A 24,165-nucleotide genomic window follows, 5' to 3' on the forward strand; every position below is an offset into this window, starting at 1 on the left:
TGCCCAGGACCTCTTGCTGTACTCGGTGCTGTGTTGCTGGGTGGCTGCTGCTCTCTCACTTAGCCAGGCTTCCCAGAAGCTCAGGGCTCCTGCTGGCTCCTTTAATTGTGCTCCTGGGTTGTTCTGCCTGTGCATGACTCTGAAGTGTGGTGTTTGCTTCTGTCAGCATCAACCTGGGTGTAGAAACCTTGTCCTCAGGAGTGGAGCAGCACTTCTTGCATTTGCTGCCTTTGTACCCTCCCTGAGCTGACAGTTGTTAAACAGGCATCAAAAGTCTGATGACTCCCTAGTAGGAATGTTGTACTTTGACTCAGCTGCCAAAAGAAATCAAAGATGCAGAACAGTTCAAGATAAGTTTCCATGCTTATCTGACTCCTTATGCACTACAGAATATTTCTAGCAGGGTATTAAGGAAAGTCTTTGCTTCACTTTTTTTGTAAGAATCTAATTGCAAATTAGCTAAGCCCAGCAAGAGGCTTTGGTTAGGGTTGAGCACCTGCCCTGCATGTAGGAAACCCTGTGAATGAGAGCATCCTCAAGTGGAGAGGGGAGCTGATCATCCTTTTTAAATACCTTAGAGAACAATTCCTCATTGACAGGGGGATGTCATGGTTGATTATCTCTGATTTCAGACTCTGTGCTGTGGCCCTGACATCTGTGAGACAGTTGTAGGAAACTCTTTGGTACCACTTGGAATGTGCTGCTCCCACAACAGGCACTCGGTCTCAAACCAGGTCTGAGTTCTAGATTTAGGCAGGAATTGTTAACCACTTCAGTGGTTTTGAGCACAAACTCCAGTGCCTTTGCATTTTCAAGTCATTCCCTGAGAAGTCTCAGCATGCTCACTTTCATTGAACAAGAGCTCTGAAAAAATAATTCTGACATTCCAAAATTACTTTTCCTGCAAGCTTTTCTGTGCTGGTCACATTTACACTGAAGAGACCAGGAGTTACTAATGGTGCCAGTAACTTTTCTGTGGGTTGGAATGGCTGACTACTTTGCTTTTCTTTCCTGAAAAACATAAATGTATTTCCTATCTATAAATGAAAATTAACTAAAGATAGATCTAAGGTACTGATTATTTTCCAGCTTTAGCTGCAGAAGAGGAGAAAGTACTTGGAAATGTCCATCAGAACTTCCACAGCATCACATTAGTAGTGTTTTGCCTCACTCACTCACACAGCTCCTTTTCTAGGCAAAGCTTTTTGTGGAGAGCTTTTGTTGCCTGGCTGAGGAATCCAACACACGAGGTCAGATCTCTCTCAAACTGAGTAAGGGGCAGGTGCAGCCTTTGTAATTCCTCCCCAAATCCCCATTGCTTGCTAGGAAACAGAGCAGTGTCTTGTCTCTGGATGCTGCTCAAGCTGTGAGTCAATGTTGCCACACAGGAGAGGCAGCAGAAATCTCAGCCACAGAAAGAGAAGAAACTGGTGCCAGGGGAGCTGCAGTGAGGAAATAATCCTGGGGAGAGGTGTTCATCCTCACACTGGGCAGAGCTGGTGGTGTCAGCAAGAGGAGGGGGTCTCAGACTGAGCATGGACCAATTGCTGTCAGAAAAACCTTTGCTTTTCCCTCTGCTCCACTGGGGCTGTTGCTGGATGTGGCAGATTGAAAAATGCAGCATCCAGGACTGTCAGGTTTTGGAAAGGATTCAAATTAATTCTGTTTCACTTGCCTTCAATTCTGCCTCTCTACATGAGTCTCTCTAACCTAAAAGCTCTTTCCAGGGTTGTTTAGAGGATGGGGGCTGGAGTTACTTTGCTCATTTTGTTTTGTTCTTGAGTTTGGATCAAGCCCTTCCTAAGGACTGGAAGAAATTTAGGAAAAAAAAAAAAAAAAAAAAAGTCAAAACCTTGCTCCCAGCTTCTGGATATTTCCAAATAGGGTTGTGGGACAAAAAACAGAAGAGTGCTAATGTGGGAAGGGGGTATGAGAAGATTGTGGGGACATGCAGGTTTAAGATGATTAAGGACAGCTGGATATTTTGGGTTTGGTGTGTGAGCTGATAACATCAAAAGAACACCAATTAATAGGAAGCAGATTTTTGTAGGAGGCAAACAGTTGGTGGAAATGAGCTAAACTCAGTAGGGTCAAACTTGTTTTTGAAGATAAAAGCCCAGCTACTTGCAACTGCTCCAACATCAAATTGCTGTTAGATTCAGTGATGTTCAGCACAGTTAAAAATAGGTAAGGTACAAAATTACCAATTCTGTATTCAGTTGCATGATCCTGTTTACAAAGCCAGGAGTGTGGTGATGGCAGTGCTAGTACACACCAATCTCTTTATTACTCAACTTTCTCTTCTAACACACAAATTGTAAGGAAATGTATGAAGCATTCTGACATAAAGTACTGGGGTTTAGGATTAGCAGCCTTTCAATGGGTTTTTGCATTTAATAAACAGCATTAAAAATCAGCTGTGGGAAACAAATACCAGGTTACCATGGCAAAGAACAAAGAAATGGAGTGAGGCTGGTAGTAGTTAGTAAAAAGAGATTGTATAGCACTGGGAAATGTACTGAACCTCTTTTTTTTTTTTTTCATGCTTATACTATTTCTTGCCATCAGTACTGGATTTTTAGAGACATCAGATTTTCATGATGGAAATACAGTGCTGTTCACAGTTCTCCCTGCACACATCAAAACGTGCATCATGTTCTTCTTGTTCATTGTACCAGTGTGAATCAGGAGTAAATTTACTGGTGTCAACAGAATTAGCATAACTAAAAGGAGTGTAAGCCCCATATCCTTTCTTGTTCTTGTGTGTACAGGGAGTAATACAAATCTGTTTTACACAATTTCTGTATTTTATATCTATATTTTACACAGTTAGATGGCATCAGGCTCACTTACTTGTTCCTGGTTTCATAGATGCAGTAAAAGTAATGGTGTAAGGCTGTTGCTGCTGTTTCTAATACAAGTGCTGATGAGTTCTGGTGAGATCCAAGCTAAAAACAACCACCTTGTTGAGAATTAAAAAGCCCCAGACATCTTTGTGCTGAAGCTTTAACAGAGACACTTCTGGTGCTGTCGGTGACTGCACACCCCTAAGCTGTTAACATGGATTTGATGGAATCATTAAAGGTGCTTGGTGTTCAAAGGATTCCTGTTAAGCAAACACCTCTGGGGAAGCAGGGCAGAGCTGCAGTTAATTTCATAGTGATGTTCAGGCAGGGGTTGGCACATGGTTGCACTCATGGAGTTTCCCCCTGCTGCTCTCAGGCCATTTCTGCTGGGGTGCCAGGGTGACTCCCCCAAGGGGAGATTCTCTCTGGTTTGATCAGAAGCACTGCAGGCATCTTGCTAACCTAGAAGGGATTCACACAGCTTCTCCTTTTGCTCTGGACTCCCTGCTACAGGTTTGAAGGCTTGGAAGGGTTTCAGGTAGCTTAAGGATATTAGAGAAGTGATTTATGGGGTTTACAGCAGAGTTCCAGAAGGCTGGGACTCAACTTCCTTAATTTTCAACAATTTTCATCTCTGAAAACAGTTTAGAAGGTCACTAAATGTATCAGTTTCCATCTTTAGGCAGCTGAATATCTTGGTTCATGGTTTATTTCTGACTTTTTAAAAAGTTCAGTAAAATAAAAACAACCAACCTCTGGAAACAAAGCCTGAAGTAGGAGGTAACTCCAGTGTTGTTTCTGAACAGTGCTCTCACCAACACAATCTTCAGCACCAAAGTCTGCTGCAGGCCTGGAGAGCACTTCCCATGTGCTTTCCCCCTGAAACACTAAGTTTAGAAATGTCACAACTGGAAGGATTTTATACAGGGACCCAAACCTGCAGATGCATTGTGGTATTTTTGCTCTCTCTGATCTTCCTGGAACCAACTGGAATGTTTTATGATGCAAAACTGAGTTTACATACAGCTATAAAACAAAGCTTAAAGCAAACAAATAAGCCAGATAAATAAACAAAGAAGGAAATTTGATGAAGTTTATTACTGATTCACATTGAGCTGCTAAATTAAAAAGGAAAAGGTATTAATTTCAGAATAGATGTAAGTTTTCCAAACCTTCTTTATGGTTTGAAAATACGGAAGTGGGGCAGGGGAAATAAGAAAAATTCACCTTTTACAAAAATTGTAAAGCAGTTTTACTTTTAGGGACAAAATTAAAGTAATAGATTTTCCTGAAGGAGAACAAATAAGTAGCAGTTTGAGATTCAAACACCAAGGGTTTTTTTTAAGAACAGGGACTTCTCACCATCTTTCAAGAGCTCCAAGAAGTAGAGTTCCTGGGAGCTGTAGCTTTCCAGTGACAGTGAGTGAAAAGAATTCCTATAACCCCAACCCAGAGTGCAAAAAGCCCTTTTTTCCTACCTCAGGAGGCTGAAGTGTTCAGGAGACAAATGCCTCAGTTACACTGAGCCAGGAAGGTGCAGTTGGTGTGTGGATTGGATTATGTTGAGTTTCTCAGTGCCACAAAGGATTGTACTGTCAAAGCTGGGTTTGTGTTAATTAGTAAACACATGTTTAATTTCAGGTGTGGAAATAGGTCTGTGTGCTTCAAGAAGGGAGATCTTAATTTACTTAACTGTTGCTACTTCTCTTTATTTAAAGATAAACAAATTACCTAACTTCAAGAGGGATTAAATATGTCCAAATGAATTGCTGTATCCAGTCCGAGCTGGAAATCAGTAGTGATGTGTGATGGAAATGGAGAGCCAGGATCCCAAACTCCCTGGAGCAGCTGGAAAAGTTTCTCTTGGTGCAGGATCAAGCCCGGGTTGTTCTGCACTGGGGCTGGTGGATCAGTTACAGGGTTTAGAACAAATCAATGAACTGAATGGCAACAAATTACCAGGACCAGATGGTGTTCAGCCCGGGTTTCTAAGGACTGTTGGAATACAAAGTTGCTCAGCTAACGACTCTGGGGTGTCTATTGCTTCTGTCAATCACTGAGCAATAAAAATGGCAAATATAAACTTTTTTTTTAATAGTGCTTTTAACTCCCTAAAAGTCAGAGTTGCCACTCAAGGAGATGTTGGAATCACTGTGCATAGTTCTCTGAAACATCTCGCTGGTGGTCAGAAGGGAAAATATCTGAAAAAGAAGTTGAGAGGAAAACAGAAAACCTCACTGTCCCATCCTGCTCTCTGCGTGGGAGCTTTTCCTGAAGTTCTCATCACCCCACCTCAGAGAATATTGAAGAGAACTGGAAAACAAAGAAGGAGAAGCAGGGGGAAGATCAGAGGCATGAAAAGGCCAATGAGATAAATGAACAACATCCCACTCCTTGGATAGGAGATGACTGAGGATGGGATGGAATCTGTAGCAGCCAAAGAAGGTTTAGCATTTCTCACAGTACAGGAAGGGGTAACAATTTTATCCAGGTCAGTTAAAAAGTCCTGTAAAATAGAAAAGAAGTTAAGCAGAAATGTCTTGAAACAAATTCCAGCTCATTACAGTTCTATGGAAGGAGGTGCTTGCTGCCTGAGTGTCTCAGTTCACAGGTCTCTCAAATCACAGGAACCTCACTGAACCTGTTCAGCACCTCAGCACTTAGGACAGAAGTGTTTGCTGCAGGGTTTCAGAAAATGGAGTCAATCTTGCTATGAAGTCCACATGCTGCTTATATTGAGCCAGAGATTTCTGTATTCTTAATAATCCAGCACAGGGCTAAAACTGCCATGGAGGAAGTTTGCCAGACAACAGAGTAATGATTCTGTAAGAGTCCCAGTGACATCAGCACCCCTGTGCTCTCAGTTGGGTGAACACAGACCCAGAGGGAGAGTCAGGGAGAGGAGAGATTCCCAGAAGTTTGTTTTAGTAGGACAAGGTTTGCCCTGTGTATGTTTTGTGGCTGCTGTTGTTATACAAAATGTATTTCCAGTTACTGCTCGTTTCTGAGAGCACTTCCATGGATGGGGGGGAAGAGAAGTCTCTCTATTGCCCCATCATGAACTTAATGAACTTACTTATCAAATTAACTGTGCACCTGCAGGAAAGCATGAAGGTTGCAGTGTTGTGGAATGAGGACCTTGCCTCCCATCTGGTTCAGGTGAAGTACAGCTTGTCAGGAGAGAAAAGATTCTGTGGCTTGATAATTGTGTTTAGTGCTACTTGAAAGGTCTGATTTCTGTTAAAAAGGGAAAGGGAAAGTAATTTGTTCTTTTTTATTTTTCTTTTTTTTTTTTTTTTTTCCCGAGAGGGCATCCTGCATTGATTGCAAAGGTCCTCTTGGTTTTCAGCAGAGCCAGAATTAATTGCTTTGTATTTCCAGAGCTGCTTGAGGTCTCAGGCTGGGATCAGAGCTCCAGTGTGGCAGCTGCTGTGCTGGGGGCACCAGGCCTGGCATCTTGTCTGAGCTTCATCCAGTCTGAGTTCCACACCAAAGCAACTGGGGCTCCAGCAAGGCAGAGCCCTGCTCAGCTCTCCCTTCCCTCCCCTGCAAAGACCCAAACCTTCTGCACCACATCTTGGTCTTCCTGTAGTTTCTACCTGATGCACTTGTATATTACAAGATTTGTGGAGTATTTAACCTGCAGTAATAGTCTGTCTGAGAATGCTTGGAAGCCCAGGCAAGTGTTTTATGTGTGCAGGTCCTTCAGTCCTCTTCTGTCCTATATTTGTGTCAGTTCTACTGTTTATTATTTTGTTGGGTTGTAAACTTTTCTCCCCAAAATTAATGGAGTTCTAGCAGCTGAATATATCACAAAGGGAACATACCTTATTTTTATTTTATTCTGTTTTTTTAAAAAAAAAAAAGTTAGATTTGCAGTATGAGAGTTTGGGTTGTTTTATCAGACTGTCTTGGGTGGCACATGTAGGAGAAGGATGTTGAAACATTAATAGATGTAGATCAGGTCATGGAGAGTGTGCTGTTGCAGAAGTCTGTTGAAATTACCTTGAAACCAAGGGTTTTGGAATCAGATATCCACTAGCTTGATGTTGAGGAGGATGAAGACCACTCCCTCTGGAAGACTGAAGGATAAGAGGACTGCAGGAGCTGCATGTCAGGCTTTGAGCAGTCTGAGTGCAGGAGCTGTCACTGTGCACAGGTTCACACAGCATCAGGGGTGCAGATGGAGCTCTCCTTTATGTCAGTGAGTGGCTGCAGAGCCCTCAAGGAGAGGACATTTTGTGAGGAGGTGTGGACTGCATTAGTTCCCTTTTGTATTGTGATCCTGAGGCCTCGCTTGCAAAAGGGACAAAAAAAAAAAAAAAAAAAGAAAGCAAAATAGTCCCCTGGTTTGTCAGACAAAACCCATATGGTGGAGGCTACAATTGAGCCATGGTTGATCACACTCTCCTCAAAAGTGCAGCTGTTTTCCTTCTGATAGATAAATAGGTGTTTAAATAATGCATCCTACCTAACTCTGTCAATTTTTTTCCTAATGTTTCCTTTGACAACTGGATGTTTTTATTCATGCCCAATAAACATCTTGGAGACTGACCCATTCCTGCTTTAAAAGCACATTAAGACCACATTTCCTTCCTTTCACCTTCCAAAGGCAGCAGTGCAGCTGTTCATTATTTGCAGCACTCACTACAAGAGGCTCATTTTCAGGAGATAATTTTTTCCCTTAGAACTTCATAAAAATGTTTTAGTTCCTGGCCACAAAGACACAGCGAATGACTATTGCAGAGGAGTGCTGTGAGCTTTGATGTCAAAGCTGTTCTGCTATAAAAGGCCACAGAAGCCTGGCAATGGCACTTTCTTTTCTTCCATGGAAATAGGAAGAGACTGCATTGCTTTGTGTTCCATTGTCGGGAGGTTTTGAAGCTGAACTGCCTACATACCTGGAGCACAAAAAGGAAAAGGGTAACCATGTCAACCATTGTCCATTGGCAAGCAGCACTTGGCACCCCTCTCACTCACCCTGCCTCCTCCTGTCCTGCTCCCCTGTTCAGAACCAGGACAGGAGGGCTCTGAGTGCTGTGGCAAGGCAGTGAATAGCTGGGTATAATCACTGTGTGTGTTGGTCTTGCTGATTGCTTTTCTGTGTTGATGGGACTCTGTACTTTATTCCAGGCTAAAGAATAGGGAGGGGAACAACATAATCACTGGGAAGCTAATGGATACTTAACTAACCTTCCCCTGTTCTTGTTTATATGAGTGGGAGAACCCACAGGCTAAACAAAAAGGCTGTATTGGTTATTTAAACTGAGGTGGCACCCAGAGGACTCAATTTTTCCTAAGGACCCCATTGTTTGTGTCTTTTCTGTTCAGTGTTGTGATTATTAGTGAATTACAGCAGCTGCTCTAAGCCTCACTGTGATCCCAGCCCTGCTCTAAGCACCCTGTGTAGCTGTAGTTGAGGAAGAGTCAAGCACCAAAACACTTGGAGCACTTACAGGAAGGTCCTGTGGGTTTGATAAAGGATAAAACCGGTTGAATTCGGTGGACATGAAATAAATATGTATTGGGCTGCAGAAAGAATACAATAGTTTCACTTTCCTCAATTGGAAGACCATCTCTGATTGATGTCGTGGCCCCTTGATCTGCAATACTGGGGCAGGTTTTATGATTTTGGGTGTTCTAAAGCCCCTTCTAGTGCTTCCCCCCCCAGTCTTTTGTCACTGGGGTTCTTTGCTTGACTGTAATTGATCCATATCACAGAACAGGGCCCTGTAGCTGAGCTGTAGCCCTGGCAAATCAGGATTAGCCCTAGTCACAAGGCCAGTAGAAAATTCAAGGATTAGGGAACTTTGCAAGTATTAAACACATGGAAGAATTATTCCAGAATGTTGTAACATCTACATCAAACCTGCAGGCTGAGCAGCAAGGTTCTGCTCCTGCCATGTCCTGAGACCTGGCCCAGAGCTGCCAAGGGGTCAGAGCTCCTCTGCATGCTGCATCCTACAAATCCCCCATCCTGGACCTCCCCTACAGAAGGAGGCTGGAAGGATTCTGGTGGCACAAGGGAGGCAGCAAACAGTGCCAGGAAACAGTGAGAAACAATGATCAGAAATTCCATCTGAAAACTAACATAGAAAACCCCTGATTTGCTTTGTTTGAAGATTGTAGCAATAAGCACAGGGATGCATTAAGGTGTGAGAAATTATTCTGTCTGTTTATAGGGAGATCTGATACCAGTTGTTAATTTGGGATGCAGCTCTCAGGTGGGCTTGTCTCAGAGACCAAAGATCCAGAGCCAGTTATCTGATGTTAGGCTAACAGCTTCAACTCCTGTGTCTGTTTCCTTGTCTATTTTGATAGGAATAGTGATATCAGTCTTTGTTAAACACTTTATTGTGGGGTTTTAACTCTCCGGATTGCCTTGGGGGAGTTCTCTGACCTCTGTTTATTTATCTCTAAAGTGAGGGTAATGCTATCACTCCTCTCAAAGCAGCAGTGCAAGACTTATCTGAATAATGATTGCAGAGCCCTTGGATGAGAGGAGCAGCACAAGGGCAAGCAGCTTACTCCCATGATTTGACTTAGGAACGTGGCAGGCTGCAAACAGGCTCTGGGTAAGATTTTGCAAAGACCTGATGGGTGAACACTGGGGGGCTGCAGAGCACTTGCTGTAACTCATGGCTTCTCAGTCTGAGTATCCATGGGTTACTCTAGGGGTGTGTGTATGCAGGAGATCTCATATCGTGCAAGTCTGAATTATTTCTGATTGCCAAACATAAACCATTCCATTGGTGTGAAGAGGATGGGTGATCATTTGGCTCCTGAAATATCCAATAAACTCATGAACCCATTCTGTTAGGGACTGAAAAACACTATCATGTATAATGTTAAAGGATAGGGAGAAATGGCCAGTGCTTAATGTTCTTTTTCACAGAGCTGGAGTCATTGAGATAAACTGCCTTTCTTCTATTCCACATTCATCTTCATACACCTATTGCTACCCCTCATTTGCTTCATCCTTGTTTTGGGGCAGATGAAAGATACACTCTTTATCTTTAAGCAGTCTGCTCTGTGTTTCAGGAAGCCTGGCTGGTCCCTGCTGAGAATGAAAATATTTTCAGAGATATTTTGATTTGCTTTCTTTCCAGAGCCCCTGTGGGCACTCCAGGGTTGATTCAGCCCCTTCTGCTTATTTGGGGCTTTCACACTGCTCAGTGGTGAGTGTGCTCTGTGCTCTTGAGAGAGAAGCCTTAGTCCAATAGAAATCCCTTGTCTTTTCCACAGTCTTCTATCTTTTCCTGCTGCAGTTATGGTAGGATGATATTTTTCAGCTTGCCTGTTTCTGTCTCTTCACCAGAGAAGTGCCCAAGGTGTGACCTGGAGTCTCAGTGTCACCTTTGTTCTCTTTAGTTTGGAGTAAAGAGACAGAAAAGGAGCAGAGGGGTCTGAACAACCCCTGGGATGGTGGCAGCCACAGTGGATCAGACCATAGAATGTCAGGTTGGAAGGGACCTCAAGCATCATCTGGTCCAACCCTTCTCATATTATTTTTATTTTGAGATGTCCCAGCCCCCAGTTCAGCTGAGACTTCCAACTTTCCTCCCCTTCCCCTGGGAGACCATTCCAGTGTCTGACTGTCCTCAGGGTGAAAACTTTTCCTCCTGTGTTCAAACAGAGTCTTTCCAGGAGCAGCTTGTGCCCAGAAGAGTGGGCAACAGTTTCCCACCCAAGGTGTGTGCCCAGGTTATCTTCAGCATCCATCCAGGTTTTGGGGCTGTGGCTCCATCTTGCAGGCACTCAGCCCAAGTCCTGGGCTGTGTCCTGGGATGCAATGAGAGCTCTGTGTGCTGCCTCTGGAAGGAAGCCCAGAGTGACCTGTTCAAGCATCCAGCTTTGCAAGTGCTGAGGCTGTGAAGGATTTATTGCTACTGAATTAAGCTGCATCAAAGTGCTCTTAAGTAGCAGTAAGCAAACCTTTAGCTTGGACATTTGTAGCAACACCTTAAATTGCAATGTCAAGTCAAAACCACCTTTAAACTGAAAGGTGTGAGTTTTGTTGTGCTGTCTTGGGACAAGAGAGAGCTGAATTGCTACCCTGGCCCCCCAAAGGTTGTATTTACATTGGTGATTTAGTTGCCACCAGCACTGTACTTGGGTCTCAAGATTGTCACCCCTTAATGTGCTTCTGTGAACATCCCAGAGCATGGAGAAGGGTGACTGAATCCTATTGAGACAAAGCTAAACTGGATCTGCTCTGAAGTCTGTGGCACCAGACTGGCTCTCGTGTGATGTAAATCCTCTGAAATGGAGGTTTGTATTTGGGTGTTGTGGGCATACACATTGTTGGTTGTTGTACCCAACACCAACTCCTGTGCTCTGCAGATTTGCTCATTCTGGGCTGGATTGCTGACAAATAGATCCACGGGTGCAATGGCCACACTATGAGGGAAGTCACTTAGGGATAAAAGATTTGTGTTCGTGTATTTAGCTCGTGGAAAAATCTGTCCCTCAATCTGTGCATCAGTTTAGAGATCTTTTTCTTGTTTGCTATTTTCCTTTCTCCCACCTTTCATCTGTCATCCCTGTCTGCAGTACAAGCTCTTCAGGGCAGGGACTCTCACTGAACACCCAAGCCTTGGTTCCCACAGCACAGCTTCAGTTTTGGTCGAGGCCTCTAGGAACTGCAAATAAACAACAGATTTTGGATGGTGAGAGGCTTATTTATCTCTCTCTATTTCTTCTCCCAATCTGTTTCACCCTTATGTAGTTGGGGAGCAGGTCGTGGCACCTCCCTCGTTGGGGATTTGTTCTGGGTGGATGGACCCCTCCAAGGGAGAGATCCCATGCAGGAGGTGGCAAGAGTTACAGCCCTGGGTTCCTCCATGCCAGGAATGCACCAAAGCAACTCTGCACTCCGAGTTGATTCCTTACATCTGTGCTGATCTCTTCTGACAAACTTACCCAAACAGAACAAGTTGAAAAAATATCAGAGCAGCTGAAAACCGTTTGGCTTGTGCCCGGCTGGTTGAGAGATTGTTCAAGCACTCTGCCTCTTGTTGGTGGGAGCTGCAGGTATTTCAAACAGCAGCTCCTTTGGTTTTCAGAATCGAGCTCAAAAAGGCAGAATTTCTTTTCCAGCAGGATTCTCTGAACCTGGTTCTTTTCCTTTCCTCTCCATCGCTACCGCTGCGCTCAAGCACAGGACCGGTCCGGGTGGGCACCAGCCGGGTTTGCTTCTCAGTGTTCATTGCGTCGGGAGAGGTTCCAGACCGCTTTGTGTTTGCTTTTCCTGAAACCCGCACAGAGCAAGGAGGCAGCAGGCAGCCAAGTCCATGGACTTACAGCCCTCTCCTGGCTGGATTCAGTAGTGCCGGCAGACAAGGAGCTCGGTTTGGGCCGGGGAAACACTTCTTGTTCCTCAGGCTCCCGGGCAGCTTCACCCCTCACCATCTCCTTGTCAGCACTTAAAGCTTTGGCTCTTGCCAAGGGCAGTGAAGAGCTCAGCACTGAGCAGCCCCAAAGGTGCTTGGTCTGAGTCTGTGGCTGGAGAGGCTCTGTTGGTGCTTAGAAATGGGACAAATTAAACAACTGCTGCTTTCTATTTCCATGGAGGAAGAGCAGCTTGGAGCATCTCTTCTTTCCCCTACTTCTTAACAATCTTGACCTTGTGGTTTCCATGCTGATTCTCAGTGGGCTGATCACTAAACCATAGTTTCTGATATTTCAGTGTTTTTTCTATGTAGCTGCAATACTTTTCATATTATTCAGTGGCTGCACTGAGGATTTAGCGTGGGGTTTGGTTGGTTGGGCTTGGGTTTGCCTTTTTTTTTTTTTTTTTTTTTTTTTTTTAATGTCATCCAGAGATACTTTCTCCTTAAAAGTGTCTCTAAACTACTGTTGCTCCAGAATTATTTCAGTTTCCCCCACCACCACCCTCCCTCACTTTCCTGGAATAATTGAATTGATCTGCTTGGTTTTGTAGCAGCAAAGATTGCCAAGCCAAGAAGATTTCCTTACCCATCTTTCTGGCACTTTTCTCAGGGACTCTGAGTATGTCTTTACTGATGATTTCTCTGCATATTGTACAACTTGCCCAGAGGAATGAAAAAGTCATTTGTTTTTTGTAGAGTATTAAAAAATAATGCTATCATTGTGAAATGTCCTTGCTGCAGTGCTGGGCAGTCTTGCATTAATTTTCTGCTTGCTTGGTCTGTGATATACAAAGGTTCTATAGAACATGACTGAAGCACGAACCAATGTTTGTTAATTATTTGCTGTTCTGTGTACTGGTGAGTTCCTGCCCTGCCTTTTCTCTCCATCCTCTTTGCCATTTCAGGAGTCTGCTCAGACAGCAGTAACCATCCTGCTGCTCCATCCCTTCCTCTGCACTTGCACAACATGCTTGCCTGTCAGGGTAAAAAGAGGCAGCAGCAGTACAGTGAGTTGTAGCAATTCATATCCAAGGGTCTCAAGGCTTTTTATGGGCTTTAATTAAAGTGTTCATATTACTCTGTAGTGTCTCATTCTGGCAGAGGTGGGTGGAAGGTGAACTGCATATCTGTACCTGCTAGTGATGTATTTATAGGCAGGCAGAATGGGAGCCTGCAGGGCTCAGGTGCAGGGGTTTTCCTTGGAGCTGCTGGGCTGAACACCATCATCCCTTCCCAGCCTGACTGAGGAACTCATCTGGCTTTCCTTTTGCAGTTTGTGTGGTCACTGGGTTTGGCCAAGGAGCTGAGTGATTCTGCCCATCAGTTCTAAGCCAAGCTGGCTCCCAGGATCAGGGCAACCTCCAGCCACTCTCTGACTTGAAGCCAGAGCCTTCAAGCAGCCCAGACTCCAGGTCCTCCAGCCTTGGCTCCAGGCTCTGTCCCCCACCTGCCAGCTCAGCCTCATCCCTAAATGATTTTCTCTCCCTCAACCTAAAACAGGAATTTCCCTCTAGCTCTACGCCATGCTACCTTAACTTGTGGTGCTGCAAGATGCAGAGAGTGTTCCTTAACCTTTCAGTAAAGATGGTGAATTATATAAATCCTCAGCCCAATCTGAGTCATCTCTCAGTACCTTTTGGAAACGGGGGGGTTGCAGTTTCCTCTCGGCGTAGGCGCTCAGCTCCCATCAGAGCTCGTGGAAGTGACAGGAGCACATCAGGAGGAGGAGATGTCCCTTCTGCTGCTGGATTCTTCTTCTTGCCAGTGTGCCTCAACCCCTGTACACACTGATTCCTCTGCTAGGAGACAGTGGAGACAATTAAAGTCTTGTAATTTCTCATGAATAGAATCCTGCTGAGAAATAGAGTATAATAGGAGCTCCCTCCCGTGTCTGAGAAGGTTTGTAGTGCCAGCCCTTCCTTTCTTCTGTGTCACTGGGGTGAATTTATCTCTGTTGTCTTAGAAGCAAGGAGCTCGTGCTCATTTTCCTTGCTCCTCTTTTAGTTTAAGACATTCCTGGTTGACTGCTCTGGATGCTGATTGTGTGATGTAAACCATCTCACCCCCACAAAGGTGAAACCAGGGCAGCATGAGCACCTTCTTTGGGTTCTCTGCCTCTTTTTCTTTTCTTTGGCACCCGTTTTCTGTAGAGAAGGAGCCCTTCAAATTGCCTTGAGATGAATGAAAAATGAAACAAATTGTCTGCTCTTTTAGGTCAAGGTCACATTGTTGCACATGGAATTTTAAATAATGACAGAGAAGAAGGACTCGGTCATGTTGTATCTTGTTAGGGATGCGTGGGCTGGACACTATCTGCATATTTAATGTGGTCATATTAAATGGAATTAGTGCCAATTATAAATGTGGCTCTAAGCAGTTTTTTAATGAAAAAAGGGTTGAGATGTCATCTGATTCCAGCCAAAACTTTTTGGGTATAGTGTAACTAGATAACACAGCAGGGAAAACTTGCATTTCTTTTATCATTTTGATATGGCAGCCAGTATCCCCTTTCTTCTAACACTGGTGTGGAATTTAATCATAAGCCATCATGTTGCCTGGTGTACACCTCCTCATGTCTTAAGCAAAAAATATTGTACAAATTGAGTCACGTTTCTCCAGCTTTAGGAAGTACATTTTTGGTCTCTGGATGTATAGAATCCACGTACAACTTCAAATAGTATTTAAAAGTCTTTAAAGGATCCATCAGTTTGTGGATAGCTCTTTTGCACACTAGGAATTGTAGGCAGATCTAATGAAAAGGCAGTAGTTAATGTGAGACAAAGACCTATTTCACTCATTCTCCAGTGCCTTCATTTGTCACTGTGGCAGAAACATAATCAGATGCTCCTATTAAATCCTGTACTTCTGTACTGTGAGGAATGGATGGAGCACATTGCCATCTTTGTGATCACTGCATGGAAAAACAACTCTGCCTTTTCCCTTATTGTCATAATTCTTCTTCCACAGACACAATGTGCTCTGCTTCCCAGATGCTGCCCTGCACCTGGGGCCTGGGAGGATGCTTTGGGCTCTTAAATACATTGGAAGGTCCAGCCCCATAGCATTTCAGGCTGAAATCCCAGCAATTTAGAAAGCTAACTTAATCTTGGGAGTGTTGGAGGTCAGCAGAATGCTCTGGGGAAGTTATTACTGAATTATTGACCTGTGCTCTGCTCTTTCTTTTTGAACCCTTGGAGACTTGGCCAGATAGAGTTTTCACTTGTCCAGAAAGGGAAGTACAAATGACCTGCACTGCAGTTCTTAATGCAATGCAAAAGGAGCAGAAATTGCTGGAGAAAATCTAGCTTTCTGCAGTCTCTAAGTGAAAACTGAGTTGCCTTAAAGAGGAAGTGTGTTTGAAAGGCACCCAAAGATAGGGAGAGGGACCCAAAGGATTTTTCTGCATCTAGAGAAGGAACTACTACAAGGTACTGCATCACTTCTGAAAAAACAATCTTCTGTCCCTACACAAATCAAAGGGTTTTTCAAACCCCCAAGCTCCTATTCCTATTGAACTCTCTAGGAAATGATATGAATAGCCCTGAAAGCAATATTAATGGCTTTCCAATTAGAATATCCAGATAGTTTGTTTATTTTATCAGCCTGCCATGGCAGAAAATCGAAGGTTACTGTGAGTCACACGTGGAAGTTTTTCATCACTGGTTCTTTTTGTCAGGAGCCAGATACTCCATAAAAACCAGATAAAGCAATTAAAAAGAAACATTTTGCCTAAGGACCAGTAACAAGGCTTAGAAGACTTTCTGCTTTCCGAGACTTTCCTTAAGGAAACCTTTTCCTTCACTGATTGAAAGATCGAGTCGGCCCATAGAGGGAGCAGTGGGGTGTGCAGGATTTTATTCCTGATCTCTGGAAAAGCAGCCTTAGTTAAACAGTCCAGTGAGAGGTTCAGCTTGAGAAGGAAAGGCACTTCTGTGACTGGGGAGAAGGATTAGGAAGTTCTCTGTTGGGAAGGGAAGGAAAGCTTAAAATCCTAATCCCAGCATCAGTGGGCTGGACACTATCTGCATATCTGATATATCTGCACTATCTGCATATCTGATATATAGGGATATATAACAGGGAGCTGTTATATAGGGGTTTAAAACATGAAATACATTCTACAGGAATGACTGAATAAATCATAAAATTCTGGCTTTATAGTACATACTGTATAGCTTGTAGAAGTTTTAAAGGACATATATATATATTAAAAGATATTAGAAAATAAATATCTTAATGCCACTTAAGGAATTAATAGATACATTTTAATTACTAATAGATGCATTTTAATTAACTTTGTTTTAGTTAACTTTTTATGAATTAAAAAAAAGCCTTGAATAGAATATGTGGAAGTAACTGGCAGCTGCACCGTCTCCTGCCCTGTGTCCCCAGTCTGTTGTTTCTCTACATTTTTCATACTTTGACATCTCTTCTCAAGTCTGTGTCAATTTTGGGATTCCAATTTCCCAGCCAGTAAAACAAGAGTTGAGTAAGATTAATGACCCACCTGTCAGTCATTTGTAGGATTTAGGCTCCAAATTTCCCTGACAGGACGTGGTCTGAGGCCTGCCAAGCACCACCTTTTATCTCCAGATCAATTTTTTATAAAGAGAAGGTTTCTGTTCTATATTTTGCAGAAGCCATCCTGTGACCAACCCCTAAAGACCTGGATTTCATACTCTGGGCTGGTGGGGAGGAGCAGACTTTGTCCTTGATTTAAAGAACATAAACATAAGGGAAAAAAGGCTGCAGAGACAGGAACCAAAGGAGACAGTGGGCTTTATTTAGGAGAAAATCTTCCCTGCTGTGGCATTTTGACAAAAGATAAGGAAGTTTTTACATGTGTGTACCAGCATGGCAGAGATCAGGAGCTGACAGGACTCCCAACCCCATGGAACACCAACCTCTGTGGATGGTTTGTAGCCTGTCCTCAGTTTCTTGGGTAAAACTGGTGGGTGGTTGGTGGTTCTGTCATGATGCTGATGAGTCCAGGTGTGAGCTCAGTAGCTTGAGCTACAACCTGAGCCTTCCTTCTTGTCTCATCTCCCCATGGAACCTGCACAGACCATTAATCTGGTCTGGTGGGAAATAGATGGAGGAGGCAGAGAAGTGGTTTCTGTCTGGAAAAGGAAGGAAATTGAACATGAAATTGCAGGGAACTGGTGGTGGGAATTGCACCTACAATTCAAGGTACCAGAAGACTCTTGCTCAGTGCCTCATGCCTAATGTAGATGTACCAACCTCAGGCAAAGTTCCCAGTGGGATCTGTACCTCTTGGACAACCTGAGCTAAATAAAGATTTTGTAGCCTTTCACATAAAAATCAAGTTGGGAGTTTCTCTGAAATGCTAAGGGTGTCACAGAGACAACCACAGTAAAAAGCAGTGCTCAGAACAAACTCACAGCACCCCAGAGCAGAGCACTCAGACTCCCGAGTTCTGAATTTTTTAATAAATGAGATTTTGATTTTTTTGTCAATATGAGAATTACCTTAGGAAACATGAATTGCAGAACAAAAGCCCTATTAAAAAAACAAAACCCAAAACCAAAACAGCCCAGCACGTTTGTGTTTGTTCCAGTTGGAAGCAGAAGAAAACACATTCATATTTCAAAACTAACTTTTGGTACCTGCATTTGTCCCTTTTAATGGGTTTAATAGGAAGTGAATGATTGTTCATTTTCCTGAGTAGGAATGTTTTTCTGAGCTGACTCCAGAGGGATGTTCCAGGGTTGTTAAATGTGATTTTTCAGCAGCGTGAAATCCGCTGAAATTGTTTATCCCAGCTCTATCTGCCTAATGTACCCAATCAATCCATTGCCAAGGTGAAGCTGTGTGCTTCCCTAATCGTAAAGCTCTGGTAGTATATCTTGCTTATTTTTACTCTAAATTATGATAGGATTTAAACTAAACTCTGAATTTGATTTATCAACAGCTATAATGCTAATTCAGCGATGAAGTCGTGGTGTTCTGAGACTAAATATCAGCACTAATGAGAAAACAGAGCTTCCATTCTTTGCACTCTGAGTCTCCACCACCTATGGATAACTTCTAAAGTTGTGTGTAATTTAATCATTGTAATCATTAACCAGGCAAGAGTTTACACATAAATCAGTTTTACCTGGTTTGTAGAGTACCAGCAAATGTGAAGCCAGCTAAGGCTCAGCTGCTCCAGAGTGTTCATGGGTTTTGTGGAAGGGAAATGTGTCTGCAGCAGGGCCATGGTGGTTCTCTTACCACATTTTCCATCAGGATGAATGGAGCATGTCTTTAGTTTTAAAAACTTTAAAAACAGAGTGTTCTTTTTCTTTGAAAGCAGAAGCAATAATATTGAAGGCATGTAAAGGCATTGAAGGCAAGGCACCCAAGCTGAGAGAGCTGAAAGAGTCTGGTTCTCAGGAAGTTCATCACTTCTATTGCAAGTTTTAGGTTTTAGGTTCTTGCAGTTCCTTGTCTGAGGCTCCTGTGACAGTTTGTGCCTTCACCTCATTCTGCTCTCTGGGAAACACCCAAAGTGCACTTCATCCCACTGCAGACCTCCCAGGAAACTGTGCTGGGCTTGTCAGTCCTTTCTTACATCACATTTCTGTCCTCTTGTTGATAATTCTGTAGTGAGTCACTTGCACATCCATGGCTCTTCCTGTTTCTCAAGAGAGAATTCTGCTGCTGCAAGAGAAGGAATGGTGGGAGATCTTTCTTCAAAACGGAGCATAAAGAAAAAAACTTGTATTTCCAACATGGAATAGATCTGTTCTGAAAACCTATGTTTCCAAAATTTGATTTAGCAGTTTACCAGGGAATTACTTCAACCTGGGACTGCTACTGATTTGATCTTGCTGAACTGCAAGTGATTTTCAGTGAGACAGAGAGTTAATCTCTGTCTGGTCCTCAACCAGTCCTCACTGCAGGAAGTGTTGCTGTGAGCACAAGAAAATACTTGAACAAGAGTTGCAGTCAGGATGGAGACCTTGGAATTCTGTTGAACTCTCTTGGCACTACGTGACAGAGGATGTGGTACAGCTCAGGGCTCATTCCCAGGCTGAATTTCAGGTTGTCTGAAGCATCCTCTTTGGAGGAAGTGTGAGCAATTGAGAGAGAAGTCTGAGGAATGCAGATACATGCATGTGCAGGATGGCAGGCCCAAAGGTTTACCTGAAAACCATGGAATGTCAGAGGAAAAGTGAACAGGGAGTGCTGAGAAACAGCTTTGCAATGCAGGCCAGACCTTCCCTGCATTTCAGGTCATGTCCAGTGAGCCCAGCTGGTTTTGAAGGGAGTTGTGCTGAGCTGTGAACCTTTCACCTCTCCAGTGTCAATTCCACTGCCAAAGGAAGATTTGCATTCTTAAATTGCAACCTTTGATCTTCCTTCTAGAGCTGGGGATTTATGTAAATCGTGCTTGTACCAAAAGCTTAGTGTGAAGAGGGTGGCTGCTGTGATGCAGTGGTGGTTCTGCAGAGGTGTGGGCTTCAGGAAACTGATCCAGCCCAGGAGCCCAAACCCCACGTGTCCTGGACACAGTGATCTCCTCAGAGCAGGGATTCATTCACTGACTGCATCAACTCTCTGCACCCCAGGGGAGGCAGCAGCCTCCCTTCTAATAAGACAGAATAAATCTTGCTGGGGACCATCCGTGTGTCACCACCAGAATGGGTCACACGTACAGCAGTGACGTTTGAAGGCCTCCTCCTGGTGAGCTGTGCTTTTCCTGTTGCAAAATGTTTTAATCCTTCAAGTAAGTATTAGGCAATGACATTTTAAAAAATTAAAATAGATATGATTCAGAAAATGTTGTGAGCAGACACATCCATCATCTCCTGTTCCACGTCTTGGCATTCTGCATCCTGTCCCTGAGCTGCACCAAGGCTTGGGAGCATCACCAGGAGTGAGCACACCCAGAGCCAAGAGCTGCCTCAGATGTTATGACAGATTAAATGAAAAAAAAAAAAAAAGAGGGTTTGTTTTGTATCTATTGTGTTTCCATGTGAGCAACTCCTTATCTTCATTTACAATTCCACTTCCCCCAAGACTGAAGTTTAAAGGATTCTGTAGCACCAGTTCTGTGGTTGGTGCCAGAGGAGTGGTGGGGAGGAGATGCTGGAGGTCACTGTGCTGGAGGATCCCACTTCTGTTCTTGGCCCTTGATTTGCTGGCAGGTAAATTCTCAGCTTGGCTCCCACTTCCTAGCCAGTGACAAGTGTGTCTTCTGTTGAAAAGACATTGAAATAAAGATGACAAAGTCCCAGAGTGTCTATTTATTTGCTGAGGTATTTAGTGACCTCTTTGGATTTTTTCTCTCTCATCATCTGCTGTTTTGTCTGTCAGCAGCTATTGCAGCTGGAAAGCCTCAGCTTAGGTTGGAGTTGTGTTGTTTCAGTCCCTGTACAAACAGCCCCTTGCCTCAAAGAGCTCAAGTCTCCAAGGGCAAGCAGGGGCAGGGCTTAATCTTCTCATTTTCCAGCTCATAAATTGGCTTGTCCAAGGTCACATCTCTCACTATCTCAGGCATCAGTTCTGTAGCAATAATGAAAAAAAAAAAAGTTACTTCCAGACCTGGAGCAAAAATTCTTACGAAATTTATTTTCGACAACTTAGATGTTCTTAAATAAGTTTTGTTCATCTCTGAATTGGAAAAAATCTAATAGTATCAGCTTTGTTTGGAGTGAACAGTGTCATCAGTATTTCCCATCCTTTCTCCTTGCAGCAGACTGAGTTGTGGGACAGTTGTGCTCCCATTTGCAATGGTTTCTGCAGCCAAGGCAGTCTCCTGAAAAAGCTTTTTTGGGCTTGGGTTTCGTGTACAATCATTTCACTATAAATGAAAACTGATCCCCTGTGCCTTTCTGAAAATGCAACCTTCCCTTTCAGAGAAGTAGCTTGAGGGAATGCAAGGACACTCCATTTTATGGGGACTTTCACCTCAATCAGGTTCTTTCTGGAATTGTTGGTGTGGGTTTTATTTCTCATATTTCATTCTAGAGGCATCACAAAAAGTAACTTGGGAGGTGTGGGGGGGGAACAGCTCCCTTCACTGGAGGTACCTCAAGGATAAAACTTCTTACAGTCATTTGACATGATTTTTTTTTAATTCCTTTGATGGAATCAAGCATCCAAAAGAGGCAGAGAGGTCCAAGGGCCAGGCCTGAGAGCAGGGAGGTTGAACACTGCTGCTGGGTTTCATTAGCCTGGAAATCCAGTTTACAAACCAGGCTGGGGCTCCTCAGTCTCATGGCTTGTCTGAGACACCTCTTTTCTTTTTTACACCGACCAAGATTATCCACAGTGACCAATAGTAATGTCATTTTAGACACATGCAAAGCTGACTTTTTAAGTGAAAGCAAGCAAAATACTCCAGAAAACTACTGAGAACCAGTTGAAAAGGCAGTGTGTTTATCCACCCTTTGGGATGTTGTTGGAATCCTGATCCTTTTGACTCCTGTTTAGAGAAGGGGAGAAAACAAGCAAGCAGTGCTGCACACAGGACTCGGGTGGTTAATGTACTGTGGATTATTGCTGTAAAGCCAGGACCTCAATCTCTCAGCTCTCCAGAACACAAACAGTCCTTGGGTTTTATAGAATCATAAAGAGCTGCCTTAAAGGCTGAGGACAAATTCCAGCCCTGATGGGAATTGGCGTGGATGTTGCTGTATCCAAAGGGAGTTACAGTTTCTTGCACGATGGCTGAATTTGCTCCACAAGTGAACACAGTTGTCCCATCAAATTCTACTGAGCAGCTTGTCTTCTGCTTTCTTGCCATTCAGCTGTCATGTAGAATGATGTTTTCAGCTGAATTCCAGCTACTGGAAGAATTTTGGAATCTCTCCAGCCTTCTGCGGAGAAGGAGGGGGAGGAACATAACTGCTGAGGAGATCCAAATGCAAAAGGAACTCTAACTCTCTGAAACTTATAATTGGTCTTAATGCCTTTGCTTTTTTCATACCTTTTTGAATTAAGTGCTTCATGCAATGGAAATTTGTGGTAAATCAGCTCTGTAGCCTTCACTTCAGCAGTGAAAATAAAAAAGGCATTTGTTACAAGATTGAATTATGTGTAGGGTCTCTCCAGCTATAATGAACCAAGTTTTCTAGCAGTATTAGAATAAACTCTTGCCTGCATCTCCTGCAGTGTGTGTTTTTTTCCCTAAGAGCATATTTCTTTCTACCTGATCAGTTCATCTCTTGCAGATGATAAAATTATCTGCAAAGATTTGTATCTGATGATGTGCCATAAATCATATTTACTTGTGGGATTAACATTTGCAAGCATGGAACATTCATGGGGGAAAAAAAGAAAAAATTGGGGGGGCTGGCAGTTTCTGAGCATTTACATAAGAGAAATGAGATTCAAGGTGGCTTTCAGACTTTTCAGATGACCATTTTTGCAAGGTGTGGATCTGCTCAGCTTCAGTTGAGCTGCTTTGATAGTGTTTCTCTTGCTGAGGTTGTAAGATAAAGAACCCAGGAAACGGAGACCTTGAGCAAACAGCTTTGTCACAGAAGAAATAAACACGTGTTCCAGCTGTGCTGAAAGCTCCACATGCTGGCAGATGGGTTTTCCAGTCCTTTGCCATGCTCAGGCTGGTCTGAGCTTTATAGAAATGCTCAGCCCCTCTCAAGGCACTGGAGAAAGAGCAGTTTTTACAAGGGTTTCTTCCCATTTCCCCCTCCATAGCCAGATTGTCCCAAATAGGACAGAATTCCACACGAGACCATTCTGAAGATGGCCCTCCCAGATGGAGAGCAGCCCCTCCAGCTGGAAGGTGTGTCCCATGGGGAAATCCCCTGGATATCAGGGATGCCAGCACTCCTGTTGGAGGGCTCCACAGGGGCTGGAGCCACCCAAGCATCACCAGAGGTTTCTCTTGCTGCCAGGAGCGTGGGGTGAGCGCGGGGCTGGGCTGCCCCGGCCGAGCACCTGATTTATTCTTTCTTTTGATCTCTCTCCGGTGCAGGTTCCTCACCACATGAAGACTTTACCTTATTACAGTTACGACCAACCCGTGCTGGGGTACTGCCAAGCTCACAAGCCTCTCCATGTAAATAAGGGGTACGACACCATGGGCCGGGAGCAGGCGGAAACCACCAACCTGGAACTGAGTCGGGACCACAGCTTCATCGCCACCATCGCCCGCTCGGCTGCTCCCACCATTTACATTGAGAGGATACCAAACTAGGAGGGGAAACAACTTCCAGAGGCGGAGTGGGGAATTCTTCCTGAGGGACCTTTCATCTCGGAAGAGAGCAGGGCAAGAAACTAAAAAAAAAAAAATCTACCATTCCAGTTCCAAACGTTGCGACACAGACAAAGGGAAGGGGATAAAGCAAACTCCGCAGACTGTGGAAACGCTGTCGTGCAGTACACAGAGAACTTCAGGATTTTCTTTGCTTTAAACTTTCAAACAAATTCCTCAATGTAAATATTAAAGAGAGATTGTCAAGTTCTTATTAAAAAAAAAAAAAAAAATAGATTTCACTCTAGCTACATAAAGGGATGGATTAAGAGTTTTGTTTGTATATTTGATTTTTCTACATTGCACGGTTCCAGGGCAGGAGAACCACAGGTAAAAATGAAAGGGGGTGTGGGGAGAACAAGGGGCTGGGTGGGGTGGGTTGCCATGTTTCCTTATTAAGTGTTTATTACAAGATTTGTTTAATATTTTTGTTCTTTTTCAACAAAGAGAAGATAGATATATATTTTCTTTTGGGGGTTTGTTTGGGGTTTTTTTTGGTTTGGGTTTTTTTTTTTTGGTTTTTTTTTTTGGTGGTCAAGCGCTGATATTTCAAACTTCAGACATGGGCATTAAAGCTTATGTTGAACCAAAAGGACATTGGCAATTGATGCAGCAGAAACAAAGAAACTTGGGTGCATGTACATTTAAGACACAGGCTGTACACTATGGAGGGTGCTCTTGATTTTTACTCTCTTCATTG

At 43.6% G+C, this 24,165-nt stretch overlaps 1 protein-coding gene across 6 annotated transcripts in view; it reads left to right on the forward strand.

The window, feature by feature from the left end:
• LRRTM4 (leucine rich repeat transmembrane neuronal 4) overlaps positions 1-23,722 on the forward strand; it is a 397,419-nt gene extending 373,697 nt beyond the window's left edge. For 5 of the 6 annotated variants that reach the window (XM_071729320.1, XM_071729323.1, XM_071729321.1 and 2 more), the window contains one exon: positions 23,187-23,722. In XM_071729320.1, coding sequence (XP_071585421.1) covers positions 23,187-23,408 — 222 coding nt within the window. In that variant the 3' untranslated portion in view covers positions 23,409-23,722. The remainder of the gene's footprint in view (positions 1-23,186) is intronic. The other variant, XM_071729325.1, reaches the window with a different exon arrangement.
• The last annotated feature ends 443 nt before the right edge of the window (positions 23,723-24,165 follow it).

This window comes from Heliangelus exortis, chromosome 30 (assembly GCF_036169615.1).
Source record: "Heliangelus exortis chromosome 30, bHelExo1.hap1, whole genome shotgun sequence".
Classification (NCBI taxonomy): domain Eukaryota; kingdom Metazoa; phylum Chordata; class Aves; order Apodiformes; family Trochilidae; genus Heliangelus; species Heliangelus exortis.